Source organism: Typopeltis vanoorti, chromosome 6, assembly GCF_054136105.1.
Source record: "Typopeltis vanoorti isolate ZY-2024b chromosome 6, IOZ_Tvanoo_1.0, whole genome shotgun sequence".
Taxonomy (NCBI): Eukaryota; Metazoa; Arthropoda; class Arachnida; order Uropygi; family Thelyphonidae; genus Typopeltis; species Typopeltis vanoorti.
The window spans coordinates 36,595,333-36,615,702 of record NC_143554.1 but is presented as its reverse complement, the minus strand read 5'-3'; the positions used below and the strand labels follow the sequence as shown (position 1 = coordinate 36,615,702).

General features: G+C 38.3%; 1 protein-coding gene across 5 annotated transcripts in view; it reads right to left on the bottom strand.

Annotated features, from left to right (window-relative positions):
• LOC150105383 (lisH domain-containing protein ARMC9-like) overlaps window positions 1-20,370 on the bottom strand; it is a 694,238-nt gene that overhangs the window by 7,976 nt on the left and 665,892 nt on the right. For all 5 annotated transcript variants that reach the window (XM_090394755.1, XM_090394754.1, XM_090394756.1 and 2 more), the window contains exon 25: window positions 9,809-9,996. In XM_090394755.1, coding sequence (XP_090250881.1) covers window positions 9,809-9,996 — 188 coding nt within the window. The remainder of the gene's footprint in view (window positions 1-9,808; window positions 9,997-20,370) is intronic.

Below are 20,370 nucleotides of genomic sequence, written 5' to 3'. Positions count from 1 at the left end.
TCAGATTAAAGTTTACAAGGTTTTTTTTACAGCATAGTGGGAGATGGGCCAGAGAGAACAAGATGTCATCCCTGGAAGGTGCATAAGGAGGGTATGAGGAAAGGAGTGAGTAGGTTTTTGTATAGAGAGTGGTGAATGATTGGAATGCTTTGATTGTGTTTGCAAAGAATGTCAACGTATTTAAGGCACAGTATGATGAGCTGTGTATATGATGACTTCACAGAGGTCTGAAGATAATAATAATAAAGACACCTCAGACTATCCTGAGAGGGAGCAATCCACAGCCATCCATGATTTTTTCATTCACCTCTAGATTCTCTCCAACAGTTCTACATGCCCAAGAAACCTGGCAGCTAAATCTGTGCTCATTAAAACCACCCAAATTTATGAGGTCCCAAACCTCACAATTCTAATATCCTCTCCGATGTCCAATAGTGTCAATGATAGGCTGTTCAACTTATGAACTTGTCAAGCAGTTAGCAAAATCATTTCTTCCTGTCCGCACGGTTAGCCTAGTGGCTATGCACTTCGCAACCATATGCCTGGGGAAGGAGTGTCCTAGGTTTGATTCCTGTCGACGATGTGAGGAGCTTAAGGATCTTCCTCAGCCATAGCCAAGTTAGCTGGTCTTGGGCATGGACAGCAGGATTTTCCCCCCAGTTTATCTGGGGGTTTTCATCCCACAAGCAGGCAAACCGGCCCCGTGAACACACACACGGATACAGTCAGGATCACTTAAGACAATCCCTCCAGCCATAGGTCTGAATTGTAAGCTATGCCAGTCCCAAGCCCGGATAAAAATACAGGGGGGGATTGAGGTGGTGCCGTACCTCCCCATAAAAGGGCTCACAGCCGTTGAATCACCATACGAAATGAATGAATGAATTTCTTCCTCATGGATAATTCCCCCTTTCTTTATAAAAAAAATTCCTTTCTAAACTATATTAAAAAAACACACTTCATCATGATTAGCTTTGATATTATTCCTGTTAACTAATGTACTATTAACAAAGATCTATGAATTGATAAAATTGTACTTCTCTCAAGAAAGTTGAATTATAAATATGAAGGCTATTTACATAAAAATGAAAAATATACTAACTAGAAGGAATTTCAATGTCCTCACTCCATCAAATTAAGCAAATTTCTATACGGAATATTTAAAGAACAAAGCAATCACCTCAGCATTCAAATCTGTAGTCTAGCTGCGGTATGTTTAGTCCCATGGCCCAGATACACTAGATATATTTTTAGCACATTTAATTAGCTAGTATCCTAAAACACACTTCATTATTAATAGCAAAAGAATTAAATAACTGTTCTCCCTTCATCCAACCCAGAAATATGATATCCTCAAAACACTAACAAACAAAGATAAATGTAGAAAACCTACTGCTTGTAGCGTCGGCAGTCGTGCCTTCTAGTCCCTAGCCAAATCCATCGAGGTGCAACTTTTGTCCATCTGTGCTTCCTCATCTATCTCATCCTAATGGTAACACTGCAACATCAGCTAAAAACAAGGCTGATATCTTGGCTTCATTCTTCTCTTTCAACTCCTGCATGACAAATTACCTTCTTTCATGCCTAGAATATTGCATCTTATGCCTCTTGTGACCTTCCACCAGAAAGACATCAGAAGAATCTTGAATAACTTGGATACTACAAAGGCAGCTGGTCCTGATGGAATTCTACCCATCATGCTCAAAAGATGTGCTCCTCAAATAACACCTGTTTTCCATTGTCTATTCAACTAAACTGTACTCAGCTGACATCCATCTTTCAGCATGGAAGAAGGTTCATATAGGACTAGTTTCCAAAAAAGGAGATAAATGTTTTACCATCAAGCTGTCAAACCTATTGCTCTTATATCATTTTTGTCTAAAGTGATGGAGAAGGTTATCGACAGTCAGCTTCTTCAACACATTGAGAAGAACTGCTATCTAATTAGTGACCACCAGCATGGATTTTGCCCCTCTAGAAGGCACGACTGCCAGCTCCACAAGCAGTGAGTTTTCTACATTTATTAGTGTTTTGAGGATATCATATTGGGCAGGAATATGATATCCTCAAATCATAAGATGAGTGCACACTCCATTCATCCTATTCATAAGACAGGCTTTATAGTGCTCAAACATTTCATTTTTCAAGATCACCTACTATAAGTGCTCTGAACACTGATCTTCACAGTATACATAATTGGGGTGAAAGCAACCTAGTCAACTTCAATGCTTCCAAAACACAGTTTTGTTTGTTTTCCCCATAAAAAAGACTTCAGATCTTCTCTGCTTATTTTTAATAATGATGAGCTCAACAGTCAAAACCAGATCTCTCTCTCTCTCTTCTCAGACTGACTCTTACTCCAAACTGTTCCTGGCACAGTTCATATCACTTTTATAGCATCAACAGCTTCCAAAAAACTTGGCATCCTTTTCCATTCAAGACAGTACTTCTCTGCCAAACAGTTAGTTACTCTGTATAAATCTCAAATCCGGCCAACACTGGAATACTGCTCGTGGTGTGTTGCATCTAACTAAGACAAACTTAAAAATTGTTGCTGCCGTTCAGAAGAGGGCAGTCCAGTTGATAAATGACACTTCTCTTACAGACTCTTTTCAGTCACTGTCCCATAGTGTCTCTTTTACAGATATTTCCATGGCCATTGGTCGGCATGCATCCATTATGTCTCATATTTCTGCTAGATCTATAGGAACTCATACTACAGCTGCTCAGCATCCTTTTACTGTCAAACTGCATACTCACTGAACCTGTTACTCCCAGTCATCTTTCATTCCTTACACTTAAATTCTTTGCAACAGTCTTCCTCATGAAGCATTTCCAAAGGACTACAATCTTCAACAATTCAAGAAGAATATTATTATTATTATTTGACACCTCCAGGGAGTCCAAAGACTCATCGAGGGAGAGTGTGCCAACAGCATTGAACGACTGGGCCCCTTCCAACTACTAACCGCACTTAAACTTACTTAACTGAGCCATTAGTAGCAGAGGCTCTACCAATCGACCAACCTTTGGAAAAAGAATATTCCTGATCCTGCCCTCACATGGCATCTGTTTGCTATACACTCTTTTACCTTTCATGTGTGGGATTAAAAAAACAAACAAACAAGAGCTATCACAAATGACACAGCTTTCTTTGCAAAAAAAAAAAAAAAAAAAAACTCAATAATTGCCTTTGCTATACATTTTCAGCAATGTCTATAACCCATATAAAATAGATAAAATACTACATTTCCCAGCTATTTCTCTTCTCCAGACACACACAAGACCAATGCCAACTATTTCTATCCCTACATGCAAGGTATATATGAAGATGAAATGAAAGTGTTAAAAATGATCTGCACACAACATTCAAACTAGTGACTCTTATCCATTCACCTGAGAATAAACTGTAACAGAACACACTCCATATCCAGGACTGGTATGAAGTACCCTGTAGCTCAGTCTACAATGGTCAGATGAGATCACTGAATTACATCCATCTCAGAGAATATAAGGCTACATTAATTTAATAAAAATTTGAGAATAATTTTAAGACCGACTTCAAACTAACTAGATAAAAAGAAGCTGTAACATTTTTTGTCCAACATTAGAGGACATCAAAATAGAGCATTGGTTATTTTTTGTTCCTTACAATTCTGAATTTTTTCCACTACCTCTTTATTTTTAATATTCATAGTTTTCATCATTTATTATTTTTTAATTTATATTGCTTCCACCCCAAAAAAGGCTGTAAACATGAGTATGCAATGGATTTTTTTATTTTTAGTATTTTTATTCATTTTTTACATAATCTGGAAAACCTGCTCTAAAAAACCAAACATGGAACTTTTACCAAGTCACTTTTTGCTTCCAATAAATGGAACAATGCTCTCCTGCCTGGTGATAAAATTCATCTTCCACCTAAAGACAATCACAAATATTTGTAGCCATGGCGAGATTTGAATCCAGAGCCAGTTGGTTGGAAAGTGGATATGCTAATCTTTTGGCCATTCAGGCAGGCAACTCACAAGTTCTTTTAATTATATTGCTGGTTTGCAATACAACAAGATATAGTAACTTAACACACACACACAATCGCAAATATTTGTAGCCATGGTGGCTACATATATTTGTAGTCACCACTCAATAGAGCCAGCCACCATACTGCGATCTATTGAGACTCATCAGAGGATGAGTCTCAATAGATCGCAGTATGGGTGGCTGCTCTTCTAAGCATGACACACACACACACACACACACACACACACACACACACACACACACACACACACACACACACACACACACACACACACACACAAAAAGTAATTATAAGTATATAAATAAATATCTTATTTATTTTGTTTTTGTGGTATTGTTTAATATAGCTAAACTTAACATTAACTGGGTAATACAGTGTTCAGCTAATGTGTATATCAATAAGGCATGGAGAGCTTGTGATGACAATGTTACAAAACCATGGAAGTTGTCAGAAGAAGATGATGACAGCATCAGAGAAATCTGTGTGAAAAATCTTTCCCAAACAACAACCATCTTACTGAAGTGATGAAGCATTGATGCCATCTTTACTGTCTAGTGAGTGGTAAAGATATTGTCTTGTTTTTTAAAAAAAAAATTCCTCATATCTAAAGGAGAAATATGATTACTTTGAGAAGCCTCCTTTTATTGGAGGCCTGAAACAGCTTGAAAAAGTATTAACATCAGACCTCCATGGAGTCAGAAACATCACAGAAGATACATGCTATCACTCACAAAGCTCATTAAACAATGCCTTTAACTCATTCAATGTGTTGCATTCAACACACATCCAGGCAATGCACTCCACCTACCAACCACCCATCATGCAAAGAACCTGCCCCTCCCCCCCCTTGCTCACACTTTCTTATACATTATTTAAATTAAGGAGATATTAAATCCCACATTGTTTTAAAACCGAATAAGAAACCCAAAGATTGGAATCAGAGAGTTTCATGCCGAATATAGTAAACTATAAAAGTATCGGCGATTACTAGCATGAGCTAATGCAAGTAGTTCTAGTACGTAGTACAATCTCAGGCAACTAGCAGAAAAGGTGGTAAAGTTCTGATCGCTATTCTTGGTATTTTCCATAATGTAAAAACACATTTCCTAGGAAATGTATGCTGTTATTACATTATGGTGGGAGGTCACTACCCAGACCGGTTTCAGCCTTTATTGAGGCTTCATCAGTGAGTAGCTAGACCAAATAAACACCAAAGGGTATAGCGAAAAGAACTTATACACTCTGCTATAAGAGTTGTCAAAAAGGTGCAACCATTAAGTTACTTAAATATAAAGAGCCAATAGGCTTCATTTTGGCAATATAAACATTATTTAAATTAAGGGGATATTAAATCCCACATTGTTTTAAAACCGAATAAGAAACTCAAAGATTGGAATCAGAGCTTCATGCCAAATATAGTAAACTATAAAAGTATCGGCGATTACTAGCGTGTAATTACTAAGTAACTTAATGGTTGCACCTTTTTGACAACTCGTATAGCAGAGCATATAAGTTCTTTTCGCTATACCCTTTGGTATTTATTTAGTCTAGCTACTCACTGATGAAGCCTCAATAAAAGCTGAAACCGGTCTGGGTAGTGACCTCCCACCATAATGTAATAACAGCGTACATTTCCGAGGAAATGTGTTTTTACATTATGGAAAATACCAAGAATAGCGATCAGAACTTTACCACCTTTGCTGCGAGTTGCCCGAGATTGTACTATATACTAGGACTACTTGCATTAGCTCACGCTAGTGAGCTAATGCAAGTAAGACTCCAAAACAGTATTCACACATTAGAGAAATGGTTGATGGACTGGAGAATCCAACCCACAGAAGAGTTCAGCCATACTGTTCACTAGAAAAAAAGCCTCAAATCAAGGAAGATATACATTTAGTGTTAAAATCCCATGGCAGAATACAGTCAAATATCTCGGAGTAATTCTCGATAAAAAACTACAATTCACCAATCATATAGAACACATAAGTTCAAAGACATCCAAAGTAATAGCGCAGCTCTACCCCATGATCAACAGAAAAAGTATATTCGATACTCAGAACAAACTACTCATATACAAGATGGTAATACGCCCAGTCATCACTTACGCATCATCTGCATGGAGTCACACTTCGAACATCAATATTCAAAAAGCTGCAGAGAATACAGAACAAATGTCTGAGAATGAGTTTGGATGCTCCGTGGTTTATCAGAAACTCCCAAATTCACAGAGAAGACAACATTCCCTACATCACATCTCTCCTTCATGACCTAGCTGAAAAGTTCTTCATCAAGACAATTAATCATCCGAACGCGCTGATCAAGCAAGCTTCAGACTATAATGAAGCAGATTTCTGCAAATACAAGAGACCCAAATCAATTCTATGCTCAGCTGAAAACAGTTAATCTCACTGCCCTTTCAGGGAGAGCTTAAAGCTCAATAATTCTCCACCAAAAGAACTTTCCTTTTCAGATGGAGGGGAATATGAAAAGCATTTATGCTTCACCTATCAAATCAGTATCGTTCTGCGTTCTGCCCTTTGGTATTTATCTGGTCTAGCTACTCACTGATGAAGCCTCAATAAAGGCTGAAACCAGTCTGGGTAGTGACCTCCCACCATAATGTAATAACAGCATACATTTCCTAGGAAATGTATGCTGTTATTACCTGTGTAGCCTGTGTAGCTCAGTGGATGTGGTGTTTGCACACCACCGCGCTAGGCCGCACGAAGGAAGTCTTGGTTTCGAGTCTAGTCGGCGACTAGAGGAAATTTTTCTAAGCCTTTTTTCAACCGGTTCCTGAGTTAGTCGATCTCTGGCACGGGCAAGCAGGTTTTTCCTCCCGGAAACTCGGGTTTTTCGTCCTGTAAACTCAAGAAAATCGACCGTAGAACCCACATTATTTCAGACATTAAATATATTGTGTTAGGGTTAGAGACCACGAGATGGCGGCACATTTGAGCCGTCTCTCTTCACTGCGTACCGCTTAATTAGTGATAGCCTTGGGCCATCTGTCTCTGATTGGGTACCAGTGGAGATTGAACTGCCCACTCAGTCTCCAAAAGTTAGATAGGGCTAAATGGCCTCGCCTACTCCCGTATATACGGGAATAAAAAAAAGGCGTTAGTTGATGATGATGATGATGATGGAAAATACCAAGAACAGCAATCAGAACTTTACCACCTTTGCTGCGAGATGCCCGAGATTGTACTATGTACTAGGACTACTTGCATTAGCTCACGCTAATAATCGCTGATACTTTTATAGTTTACTATATTCAGCATGAAGCTCTCTGATTCCAATCTTTGAGTTTCTTATTCGGTTTTAAAGCAATGTGGGATTTAATATCCCCTTAATTTAAATAATGTTTATATCGCTGAAATGAAGCCTATTGGCTCTTTATATTTAAGAACCTTCTTATACAGTTTACAGGGATGGCCTACTGTTGTGCCCTTCCCTCTCTCCCATTCTATAAAAAAATTCTTTCACGTTCATCTGGTACCAGCCCCCTGACAAACTTATAGGTTTCAATCATATCTCCACTCATCCTCCTATTCACAAGGCTTAGCAAATCACATTCCCTCAACCTGTCTTTACATTCCACATTCCAAAGACCAGTTACTACCTTTTTTTTTTTAACTCTTTCCAACATAACTTCTGCTATTGTCCATACAAAACATCTAGTCATCACTTACCACACCACGCCTTTATACAACTTCCAGGAATTGCCACTCATTCTCCTCTTCACTATGTAAAAAATCAATTAAAACATTATTATTATTATTATTATCATCACTCCAAGACTTCATGGAGTCAAAGACTCATCTGGGAGGTCCTTTTATCACACACACACATAGCTCATCATACCGTGTTTTAAACACCTTCAAACTCTTTGCAGACACCACATTCTCAGGCAAGGCATTTCAATCATTCACAACTCTGCACGAAAAAAACCTGCCTCTCACTCCCCTACTCACACCCTCTTTATACAGTTTCCAGGGTAGACCTCTGGTTCTCCCCTGCTCTCCCACTATTCTCTGTAAAACTTCTCCAGCATTTATCCTATAACAACCCCTTACTAACTTGTAGGTCTTTATCATATGTTCCCTCTTCCTCCTGTCCGCCAGACTCTGCAAATTACATCTTCTCAATCTTTCCTCATACTCGACATTCCACAGGTTAGAAACTACCTTAGTGAGTCTTCTTTGGACCCTTTCCAACAACTCTTCATCCTTCTGAAAACCTGGTGACCAAATCTGGGTACAATAGTTCATGTGTGGCCTAATCAAAGCATTATACAATGGAACAAGAATCTCCCTACTTCTACACATCAGTGGCCTCCACATCATTCCCAGGAGCCTTTGTGTTGTCTTCACAATTTTGGTGATGTGTCCCCTAAATTTTAGATCCTTATCCACTATCATCCCCCAGATCTCTTATTTCTGCTACCTCCAACAATATATTCTCACCAAGCATAAATTCTGCATCCCATCTTTGTTTTCCAAATTTTAAAACCTTACATTTTGCAACATTGAACTCACATCCCATTTTGTTGCCCAATCACTCAATCTATTCAAGTCTTCCTGTAAGGCCACAACATCTTCACTACACTTCATGGTTCGTCCCAACTTTGCATCATCTGCAAACAACTGAACATCTCCATCCAAATCTTCACCTATATCATTAATATACAAGTTAAACAGCAATGGACCTAAAACAGACCACTGATGCACTCCACTAGTGACTTTCCTTTTCCTGGATATTGCTCCCCCATACACAACTTGTTGATACCTATATCAGATAGCCAGTCTCCAATCCAATGCACCAATCTAATATCCAACCCCATCTGTTCTAGTTTGACTGTCAACCTATCACGAGGTATTCTATGAAAGCCTTTGTGAAATCCAAGTATATTACTGTGTATCCTTCTCCTCTGTCCAAGGAAGTAGTCACTTTATTGTAATAAGTAAGTAGATTACTAAAACATGAACTACCTTTAGCAAATCCATGCTGTCCATCAAAGATAATACCATTGTTATCAACCCAACTCTGGATCCTAGTTCTCACAAGCTTCTCCAACAACTTAACCACAACACCTGACACACAGATAGGCCTATAGTTTAATGCTTGAGTTCGATCACCTCCTTTATGAAGTGGCACAATCTTGCCCTCCTTCCACTCCTTAGGAACTTGACCGAGTGTAAGACTCGTATTAAAAAAATATGTCAAGGCAGGTGTCAACTCCCTGGCACATTCTTTCAGAATACGTGGTGATATATTATCAAGTCCCATAGCCTTATTAACATCTAGTTTACTCAACTCCCCATACACCTTTTGCTCATCTACAGTCAGTCTCTCCTCCCCAAACGATTACAAATGTAAATAAAATAATTCAAAAATTATATTAAAAATTCCTTAACCCACCCATGGTACTGATGTATTATAGGTTCACAACTTTGTGTAGGTGGGAAACACATTAAAAAAAAAGGTTTAAAGCATAGGAATGAAAAACCCAGTGTATGCTTTGGTTTCAAAATGTGGTTGTACAATTTATATTTTTTATTTTTATTTTTTTTTTCATTTTTGAACTATTCTACATATCATACTAGGATAGTTGACATATTTATTAAATTCAGTTACTTCTCTAAACAAGTTCCACTGCCATACTGGCACTATTCTTATTCTAAAATATCTCATATAATAAAGACTTTTACTTGAAATAAATTATAAAATATTTAAATTACTTAAAAAATGTATAATCATTACCTAAACTTCTGTTTCTTCCATCAAGTAGTGGACTACTAGCTGAAACTTTTGGAGACATGGTATCTCTTCCACCAATATGGGCTTCTCCATGACTTTTTTTGACTGGAGTGGAAGGTGTAACTCCTCCAACCTCTGGAGTACGAGGAATCTTAGGTCGTGAACTAAATGCCACAGTGTACTCATTAACACTGCATGAATAAAAAATATTCAAGTTTAAGAAAGCATAGTCTAAAACAACTACAAACTAAGAACAACAATAACTTTGAAATTTTGCTATTTGAATGATATTATCTTAGATTTTTTTTTTTTTGAAAAAATATATTAAAAAAAAATTTTTAATGTACCATGACCAAATTGATCAGCAAGAGCAGCTAAAATGGTATGTACTAAAATGTTCCTACTTAAATGTGACATCACTGGACAATCAAAATGACTTGCTAACTTCTGAAAATTAAACACACAACAACAACAGGCCTTGCTAAGTACTATTCTGAATCAAATGGATGAATAGAATAACAAACAACTACATGAGTCACTTGTCTATGCAATTAACATGTTCAGGATGAAATAGGTCGTGAACTAAATGCCACAGTGTACTCATTAACACTGCATGAATAAAAAATATTCAAGTTTAAGAAAGCATAGTCTAAAACAACTACAAACTAAGAACAACAATAACTTTGAAATTTTGCTATTTGAATGATATTATCTTAGATTTTTTTTTTTTTGAAAAAATATATTAAAAAAAAATTTTTTTAATGTACCATGACCAAATTGATCAGCAAGAGCAGCTAAAATGGTATGTACTAAAATGTTCCTACTTAAATGTGACATCACTGGACAATCAAAATGACTTGCTAACTTCTGAAAATTAAACACACAACAACAGGCCTCGCTAAGTACTATTCTGAATCAAATGGATGAATAGAATAACAAACAACTACATGAGTCACTTGTCTATGCAATTAACATGTTCAGGATGAAATATTTAATTATATGATTGCTTATTATCATCATCAGACCCCCCCCCCCACAGAGTCAAGACTCACAACAAAAGGTACTACTGTTATACACAAAGCTCAATGAGCCATGCTATAAACTCATTCACTGTTTCTGCACACATACAGGCATTGTATTCCAATCATCAACCACTTGCAGTGAAAAAAAAATAAATAAATAAAGATTCTCCTAGCTTTACTGCTAACATCCTCCTCATATGGCTCCCAAGGATTTTTTTTTAATTCTATGAAATTTTTTTTTGCATTAATTCTAGTTGCCAACCCTCAATCATATACTCTCCTTCTCCTCCTATCCATAAGGATCTCCAAGTTTCATTTTCTCAATCTTTCTTCATGTCCAACATTCTAGAAACTGGAAATAATCTTAATCAATAATCTCTCTTTCCATTCCCGTATGTAATCATCTTCTTGAAAAACCAGATGACCAAATTGGAACACAGTAATCCATTAGAAGGGAACAATAGTCTCCTTACTCCTATATGTCCTTGTCCTCCATATCATCACTATATGTCCTTACAACATTAGCATCGTGTCCTCTAAATTTCAAGTCCTTGTCCACCACCTCTTGCAAGCTATCTCCCACCAAGTGTACACTCTGCATCCCATCCTTCAAAACTGAAATTGGTATCTTCACTCACTTTCTCACTACCATAGTCTATTCAAAATTGCGTACGTGACAGCAGCACCACCAATTCCACTTAAAAAGGGATTGGGAACGTTCATGCAGTTATTCGAATGACTGACGAATTGTGCTCAATATGCGTCCTGCCTTGCCTCAGCATGCTTTACTTGTTAAGTTGTTTTACCTTAAACAGGGCAATGCCGTAGCGGCCCTTCGGGAATTTAGAAGGCTTCATAACCTGCGTACAGGTCCTATGTCAGCTATAGCACTGAGAGCTATGATTAAGAAGTTTGAAGAAACTGGATCACTAGGAGTTAGACCTGGCAGAGGACGGAAAGCAGTGCAAGAAAAGAGAGTAACATATGTTGCTACTGTGCTGTTCGACAACACAGGGACCAGTACTGGTCCAAGTGCTCATGCCATAGCTCGCAAACTTGATATGGCTTATGGTACAGTCTGAAAAATCTTATGGAAAATGCTTCACTTTTATCCGTATAAGTTCAGTCGTGTGCAAGCACTAACTACCGCAGATTATGATAAGTGAATGACCTTCACGCTAACGTTTCTTGCCCGAATGGAGGTCGACAATGACTGGCCTTGGAGAATATTATGGGGTGATGAGGCTCATTTTTATTTGAATGGGTCAGTCAACACTCACAACTGCAGAATTTGGGCATCTGAACATCCCCAAACGATCCAGAAAATACCACTGCATTCTGCAAAAGTAACCGTGTGTTTATCCGTATAAGTTCAGTCGTGTGCAAGCACTAACTACCGCAGATTATGATAAGTGCATGACCTTCACGCTAACGTTTCTTTCCCGAATGGAGGTCGACAATGACTGGCCTTGGAGAATATCGTGGGGGTGATGAGGCTCATTTTTATCTGAATGGGTCGGTCAACACCCACAACTGCAGAATTTGGGCATCTGAACATCCCCAAACGATCCAGAAAATACCACTGCATTCTCCAAAAGTAACCATGTGTTTATCCGTATAAGTTCAGTCATGTGCAAGCACTAACTACCGCAGATTATGATAAGTGCATGACCTTCACGCTAACGTTTCTTTCCCGAATGGAGGTCGACAATGACTGGCCTTGGAGAATATCGTGGGGGTGATGAGGCTCATTTTTATCTGAATGGGTCGGTTAACACCCACAACTGCAGAATTTGGGCATCTGAACATCCCCAAGCGATCCAGAAAATACCACTGCATTCTGCAAAAGTAACCGTGTGTTTATCCGTATAAGTTCAGTCGTGTGCAAGCACTAACTACCGCAGATTATGATAAGTGCATGACCTTCAAGCTAACGTTTCTTTCCCGAATGGAGGTCGACAATGACTGGCCTTGGAGAATATCGTGGGGGTGATGAGGCTCATTTTTATCTGAATGGGTCGGTCAACACCCACAACTGCAGAATTTGGGCATCTGAACATCCCCAAACGATCCAGAAAATACCACTGCATTCTCCAAAAGTAACCGTGTGTTTATCCGTATAAGTTCAGTCATGTGCAAGCACTAACTACCGCAGATTATGATAAGTGCATGACCTTCACGCTAACGTTTCTTTCCCGAATGGAGGTCGACAATGACTGGCCTTGGAGAATATCGTGGGGGTGATGAGGCTCATTTTTATCTGAATGGGTCGGTTAACACCCACAACTGCAGAATTTGGGCATCTGAACATCCCCAAGCGATCCAGAAAATACCACTGCATTCTGCAAAAGTAACCGTGTGTTTATCCGTATAAGTTCAGTCGTGTGCAAGCACTAACTACCGCAGATTATGATAAGTGCATGACCTTCAAGCTAACGTTTCTTTCCCGAATGGAGGTCGACAATGACTGGCCTTGGAGAATATCGTGGGGGTGATGAGGCTCATTTTTATCTGAATGGGTCGGTCAACACCCACAACTGCAGAATTTGGGCATCTGAACATCCCCAAACGATCCAGAAAATACCACTGCATTCTCCAAAAGTAACCGTGTGTTTATCCGTATAAGTTCAGTCATGTGCAAGCACTAACTACCGCAGATTATGATAAGTGCATGACCTTCACGCTAACGTTTCTTTCCCGAATGGAGGTCGACAATGACTGGCCTTGGAGAATATCGTGGGGGTGATGAGGCTCATTTTTATCTGAATGGGTCGGTTAACACCCACAACTGCAGAATTTGGGCATCTGAACATCCCCAAGCGATCCAGAAAATACCACTGCATTCTCCAAAAGTAACCGTGTGGTGTGGCTTCACACCCGATTTCATAATAGGACCATAATTTTTTGACCATATTACCCCTACAGGTCCTGTATCGTGCTCCATTACTGGAGAGATTTATCAACAAATGCTGGAAAATTTTGTCATTCCTGCATTGCAGCAAAGACAATGTTTAGACTCCATTATTTTTATGCAGGATGGAGCACAGCCACACATTGAACGTTCAGTACAGCTTTTTATGCCAGCATTTCAGTAATGAGAGGGTTATCAGTCAGTTCTTTCTGACGGCATGGCCACCTCGATCCCCAGACATCACTCCATGTGACTTTTGGTTGTGGGGGGTATTTGAAATCCGTTGTGTATGTTGGTGGAGTTCCCAGTCTTGAAGAGAACATAAAACAGGCTGTTATGAACATCCAATCTGACTCCTTAAACTCATCTAGTGTCGCACACTAGATGCAATTTGTTGTACACAAGAGAGGTTAGCACATTGAAAATTGTGTGTGTGGTCCAGGGACCCTGATTCTGATGAATAAAACATCATTTCCTGTGAGTTCAATTACTACATTAATTTCTGTGTCTCTCGCAAGTTGTTGTTTTAGTTTAATTATTCTTATTCTTATCATTGTAACGTGCCACATATCCAGCTGGAATGAGTGATGCGGCTGTCGCTCTTACACCGTCGAAATGTTATTATTCCATTTTATCTGCCTTTAATGTAATTATCCCATTGTTTTCAGCCCCACCAGCACCAAAATTTCTCCTATTGGCGACTTTTGGTACTAAACCTTTTTTCATGGAAATCATCTCCCCATGCCTTCAAAAGTCTTAATATAAAATTTGGTCTCATTCCGTTCATTGGTTTTAGCTACAGATGCCTCCAAAGAGGGAAAGTTATTTTATGGAAACTCAGTATATATACATGCACGCACGCATGCACACACACACACACATATATATTCAGTTCAAATTGAATTTGAAATTTTTGATACCATTAAGACAGTTCACAAATGGTATTTTTACAAATAAAATTCTACCAAAAAGTTACAACTAACATGGCATATAAACTTTGTGAAAAGGTATCTGCTTGATGGAGGACTGTTATATATGATAAAAGAAATGATACATACTCCTGACTGCATTTTTCAATGTTTTCAATCACTACAATGAGAACATCTTTAGTTTTCGTGGGCACTGCTAGTGTGTGAAGATGGATGCAAAGAGTGATGTGAGCTGTTAAAAGAAAATACTAAGTTTATTTCATGACAATATTGGTATTTAAGTTCGTGCTATTCAAATTGACAATTGTTTGTATAATTCTGTGGTATTTAGTTAGGATTTTACGATCTCGGTATTGTCTCATGTAGCAATTATTCAACATGGTGGCTGCTAGTTTCAGCGACAGCCCTAGCCCTTCCCCATTTAAAGACTACGTTATTTGTAACTTCAATGAAGATTTCGTAGCTTGCTACACACATGGTATGTATGCATCTCATTGTTTAAGCATGAGAGATGGGAATGTGTATGTATGAATGAACTGTAGGTGGTAGGAAGTGCTGGAAAACAACTTGATCTTGGGATTAATCAGTGGCAGAGATAGTGCTTCGGAAATGGGTGATTTTCAGTTTGGGGCTGCCAGTAGTGTGTCGAAGGATGGATAGAATGTTAAAGGTCTACATATATATTTAGTTTTTGGTAGTTTAGTGGAGGGAGATGGTTTGTCTGATGGCCATGATGGTGTGTGTGTGAATGGCAATTTAAAGCAGAATGTGTGGAGAGAAATAGAGCTGCTAAGAAAGATGGACGGAATGAAGACTGAGTTGAGAAGGGCAAATGAAGAACTTGGGAGGACAGTGAGGTTTGGTGCGAGGGGGGGGGGGAACGAGATTAGGTGTGAGAGAACAACATCAAAGAGTAGGTGAGAGAGAGAATGGGAGAGACAGTGGAAGAAAGGAAATTTCAGAAAGATGAGTGTGTGTGTGGAAGCAAGAGATAGAGAGGTGAGAAGGAGGGTGAGAAGGGGGGGGAGAGAGAGAGAGAGAGATTGTAAGCCATAAGAGTCAGGGATGCTAGTGAGAGAAGAATGAATGAATCTGCTTGGAGTGTCATGTATGGAGATTCAATGATTCAGGGTGTGCCAAAGGAGTACTTGCCTGGTGGAATGATTGTGTGTGTGTGTGTGGCAGTAGCAATGAAGTGGGGTGAAAATGTGGAGGCGATGACAGAAATGGTTGAGACGAATGACCTGAGAGGTAGCGTGAATTATGTAGTGCAAGATTTGAGGTTGATATTAGACGTATTGCACCGGAAATGTGTCCAGTGAAAGATATTGAGTGTGTTACCCTGGTATAATAATGCAGAGTGGAGGAGAAGAACAGTGATGATGAATGAGATAATAGCAAGAAAGGGCAGGAAAAGGGGTCTGGAATATGTGGATGCATGGAGCACTCTTGAGGATAGAAGGGAGCTGTATGCAAGAGACGAATTGCATTTGAATGCAAAAGGGCACAGGCATTTGGAGAGACTGTTGTTTTCGGAGCAAGTGAGTATGTCAGGAGAGGGAAACTAGAATTGAACAGGTGGATGTTGCAAGGATAGCCTCATGTGGGACAGTGGCTTGAGAAATAACATGGTGTACACTATATTACTGAGCCAGGTGGAATATGAGGAGAATGGCTATAAGAAAGCTGACAGTATGCATTTTTTCTTTTTTGTATACAAATGCTAAAAGCATTAGGAATAAAGTTTGTGGCAATAATTATTTTAGTTCTTTAAACTTCAGAGAATTCTCTCCAAAGGTTGTTGGTATCAGTGAAACTTGGTTAACTGGGGAGGATGTTCTAACATGGATAGAAATCGAAGGGTAGAGCATATTTCAGCAGGATAGGGAAGATAAATGTGGTGGTGGAATGTTACTCATGATAACAAATGAATTGTGCACTCAGGATGGAGAATCTCAGTCGAAATAACACTAATGGCTTTGAGAGTATATGGTGTGAGATAGATGTTTATAGGACAAGATATTTAGTAGAATATTACTACAGACCAGGGAATATAAAGGGTGATGAGCAGGAAATGTTTAGACAAATTAGCTTAGCGAATTTGCCTAAGCCTAATTTGTCTAAGCAGGCAATCATTATGAGGGACTTCATCTACAGTGATATAAACTGAGTAGAAGAGACAGAATGCAGTAATAAGGAAACTGAATTTTTGGATTTATTGAGGGACAACTGTATTACATAGCAGGTAGTGGAGGGAACATGAGGATAGAGTGTTCTGGATTTGGTCATAGTATCAGAGGATCTGATTGTGACTGAGATGGCATACTTGCCCCTGTTGGTGAGAATGACTATGTACTCCTGACTTGGAGAAATTATATGGCAGGTGACTATCATTGACTTAGAAACCAGTTTGAGGCAGTGCAATGGATGAGGGGTTGCTAGTGATGGGAGATACTCAAGAAAGAATTGTTGACAGCAATTATGATTGTATACCTCGAGTGAAGAAGATAAAGCAATTTAGAGTCAAATGGATGACAAAAGGAATAAAAGGGGAATTGCAGAAGAAAAAGATATCATGGAAGGCATATAAAGAGAGAGAGAGAGGTGGAGAACAATTGCATAAGGAATATAAAGGCTCAGGCATGGAACATGACTAGTATTGTAACGAGAGAAAAATTAGAATATGAAAGGAGAATGGCACTGCAATCCAAGGAGTTTTTTTTTTTTTTTTTTTGCTATGTGGCGAGTAGGAGGTAAAATGATAGTGGATTGATTATCTTGCAATAGAGAGATGGGAATTGGATGACCAAAGCAGATGACATAATTGAGCTATTTAATGATCACTTTATTAGAGCATTCCATCCTGGTACTACAGGAGTTATTCTTAGAGGGCTAATGAGTGGTGAAGTGTTAGAAGTGAATGAAGAGGATGTATTCTGAATACTAAATACACTAAATAAAGCAGGAGGACTAGATAGGATTTCACCACATGTTTTAAGGAAATATGCTATGGAATTTACTGTGCCATTAACTTCACTGTTTAATGCAAATCTTGTAATGGGGGTAGGTTCTTAGAGAATGGAAGGGTAAGATAGTACCATTACATAAGGGTGTTGGTAGAATGGAGGTATCAAACTATAGGCCTGTTTGTATTTTTTCTATAGTTGCTAGGATTTTGAAGAAATTATTAAGAACTCGTATACACAACTGGGCAGATGATGATAATATTATTTATGCAGACCAGCAAGGATTTTTTAACAGGCACTTTTGTTTTAGTAATCTGGTTGCCTTTTACAATAGAGTAACAACAGCAGTGGATGAAGGTAAGGTATACACTGTCATTTCTTTGGATTTTTCCAAGTCATTTGACAGGGTGCCACATGACAAGTTGATTTTTAAGTTGCATCATATGGGTTTGGATATCAGGTTAGTGGATTGGATTGGTGATTGGCTCTCTGATAGATATCAGCAAGTTGTATATGAGGGAGCAGTATCAGAGTGTAGGGAAGTTATAAGTGGAGTTCCACAAGGTTAAATCCTAGGTCCATTGCTGTTCAGTCTTTAGGTCAATGATATTGTTGACAGATGATGTGAAGCTTTGGAAGGTTATTAGTATTACTGCTGATGTTCTGGCCCTTCAAGAGGATTTGAATAAGCTGGAAGGGTGGGCAAAGGCATGGGGATGTCAGTTTAATGAAACTAAATATAAAGTTTTCAAATTTGGGATCCGAAGAAGAGATGCTTCATTTTCACTTGGAGTTATACTGGAAGAAGCGGAGGGAGCAAGGGATTGTAGGGTGATTGTGGATAGAGATTTAAAGTTCCAGGTACATATTGCAAAGATATCTCAGAGAATTTCAGCAATGTCGAGGAGAACATTGACGATGAGAGATAAAGGTGTTCTGGTCCCGTTATATAAAGCCTTGATCAAACTGGATTTCTGTACTCAGACCTGGTCACCAGGATTTGAAGGGGATGAAGTAACCTTGGAGAGGGTACAGAGATAGATAACAAAAATGATGCCAGGACAGTACAACATTGACTATGAGGATGGACTAACGCAGTGTTTCTCAAAGTGTGGTACGTGTACCAGTGGGGGTAGGTATACGAAAGGTTGTGTAGGGGATACATGGCAATTTTCGGCTATGCATAATTAAAGGAGTCATTATATTTTTCAACAAACAGTGCAATTAGACAACCAGGATAAAATGGCACTAACTAATCAATCACATCCCCTCTCCAACAGAAAATTATTTATAGACCAAGCAAAACTATATGTTGCCGGTGGAACACATTGTTTTGCTTGACACCACCCCTTCGTTAACTGAATATGTTTCAGATATTATGGAATTCGGTTGAAGGGAATTAGCATTTCAACTCAACTGCTGAAATGTTAATTTGTCTTTGGTTCGCACGATCTTTTGTTAATACCGCACCAATCATATGAAGTTCTTCGCTGCTCTACATATCTCAAGTCTTGTAAATTACTGGTAATTTTTGCTTGAAATAATGGGAAAGATGACGATGCTATTTGGGTAGATGACTTTGATGATGCACACAAAGAAACTATTCTCGATGCCAAAAGTAGTGATAGCGAGTAGGAGCTTCTTGGTAAGTAGCACCATTTTCAGTTTTTTTTCTAAAAACTTTAATTTCTGAAAATTCCCGCACGTATCTCACAATACGATTTTTTAGCTTTAATTTTGGGAAAAAAAAAGTTAAAGTTATATTCGAGTAAATACAGTATTTTTTTTTAGCTTTCAACTTCTTACGTATGGATCTTTGGTTAAAGATTGGATTTATAAAACACCCAAAAGAGAGCAATATAGTAAATACAAGTAGCAACAAGAAAATATTGATAATGCATCTGGATCAAATGAAATTGATAAGAGTGTGTCGTCTGACATCTCTAGAGAACCAAAATTTAAAAATAAATCATATTTTTTGTTTACATGAACATATAAATTCAAATAAAATAGATATTTAATTAATATTTTAAAGTAATTTATTAATTTTAATTAATTAATTAATTTTAATTAATTAAGGACTTTATTTTAAATTAATTAATTAAGGGTACTTGGTAATAATGAAAATTTAAGAAGGGGGTACGCGGATATCTGAAGTTTGAGAAACACTGGACTAAGGGCATGCGGCTGCAGAGTTTGGCAGATAAAAGGCAAATGTGTGATATGATTGAGACATTTAAGCTGTTAAAGGGTTATTATTGTGTTAACACTTCAGGATAGTTTTCACATGGAAGAACAAGGAATGGGAGGAAGGACAAAGAGCCATCCCCTAGAAGACACAAAAGGGAATGTTAGTAAAAGGATAACAAGTAAGTTTTTTTTTTTTCATGGAGAGTGGTAGGAGCATGGTATTTCCTGAGAGGGTGGCAAATGTGCAGACAGCAGATGATTTTAAGGAGTAGTATGACAGACTTTATGTTCAATTTTGTGTTCACTAGTGTTTACCTCTTGCGATGAGTCTTGTGACATCATGGGAGGGTCAAGAAAATAATAATAATAATAATAATTTCTAATTCCATTTACAGCACACTGTTTCTTCTATGTTTAAACTTTATCAACATCTTCCAGAACAGGAAGATGTTAATAAAGTTTATGGGAAAATTTCCATGTTACTCCTCAAAGAAAATATTATTTTTATGGCTATATAAAACATCAGTAATGCCCTAAAATTTGAGTA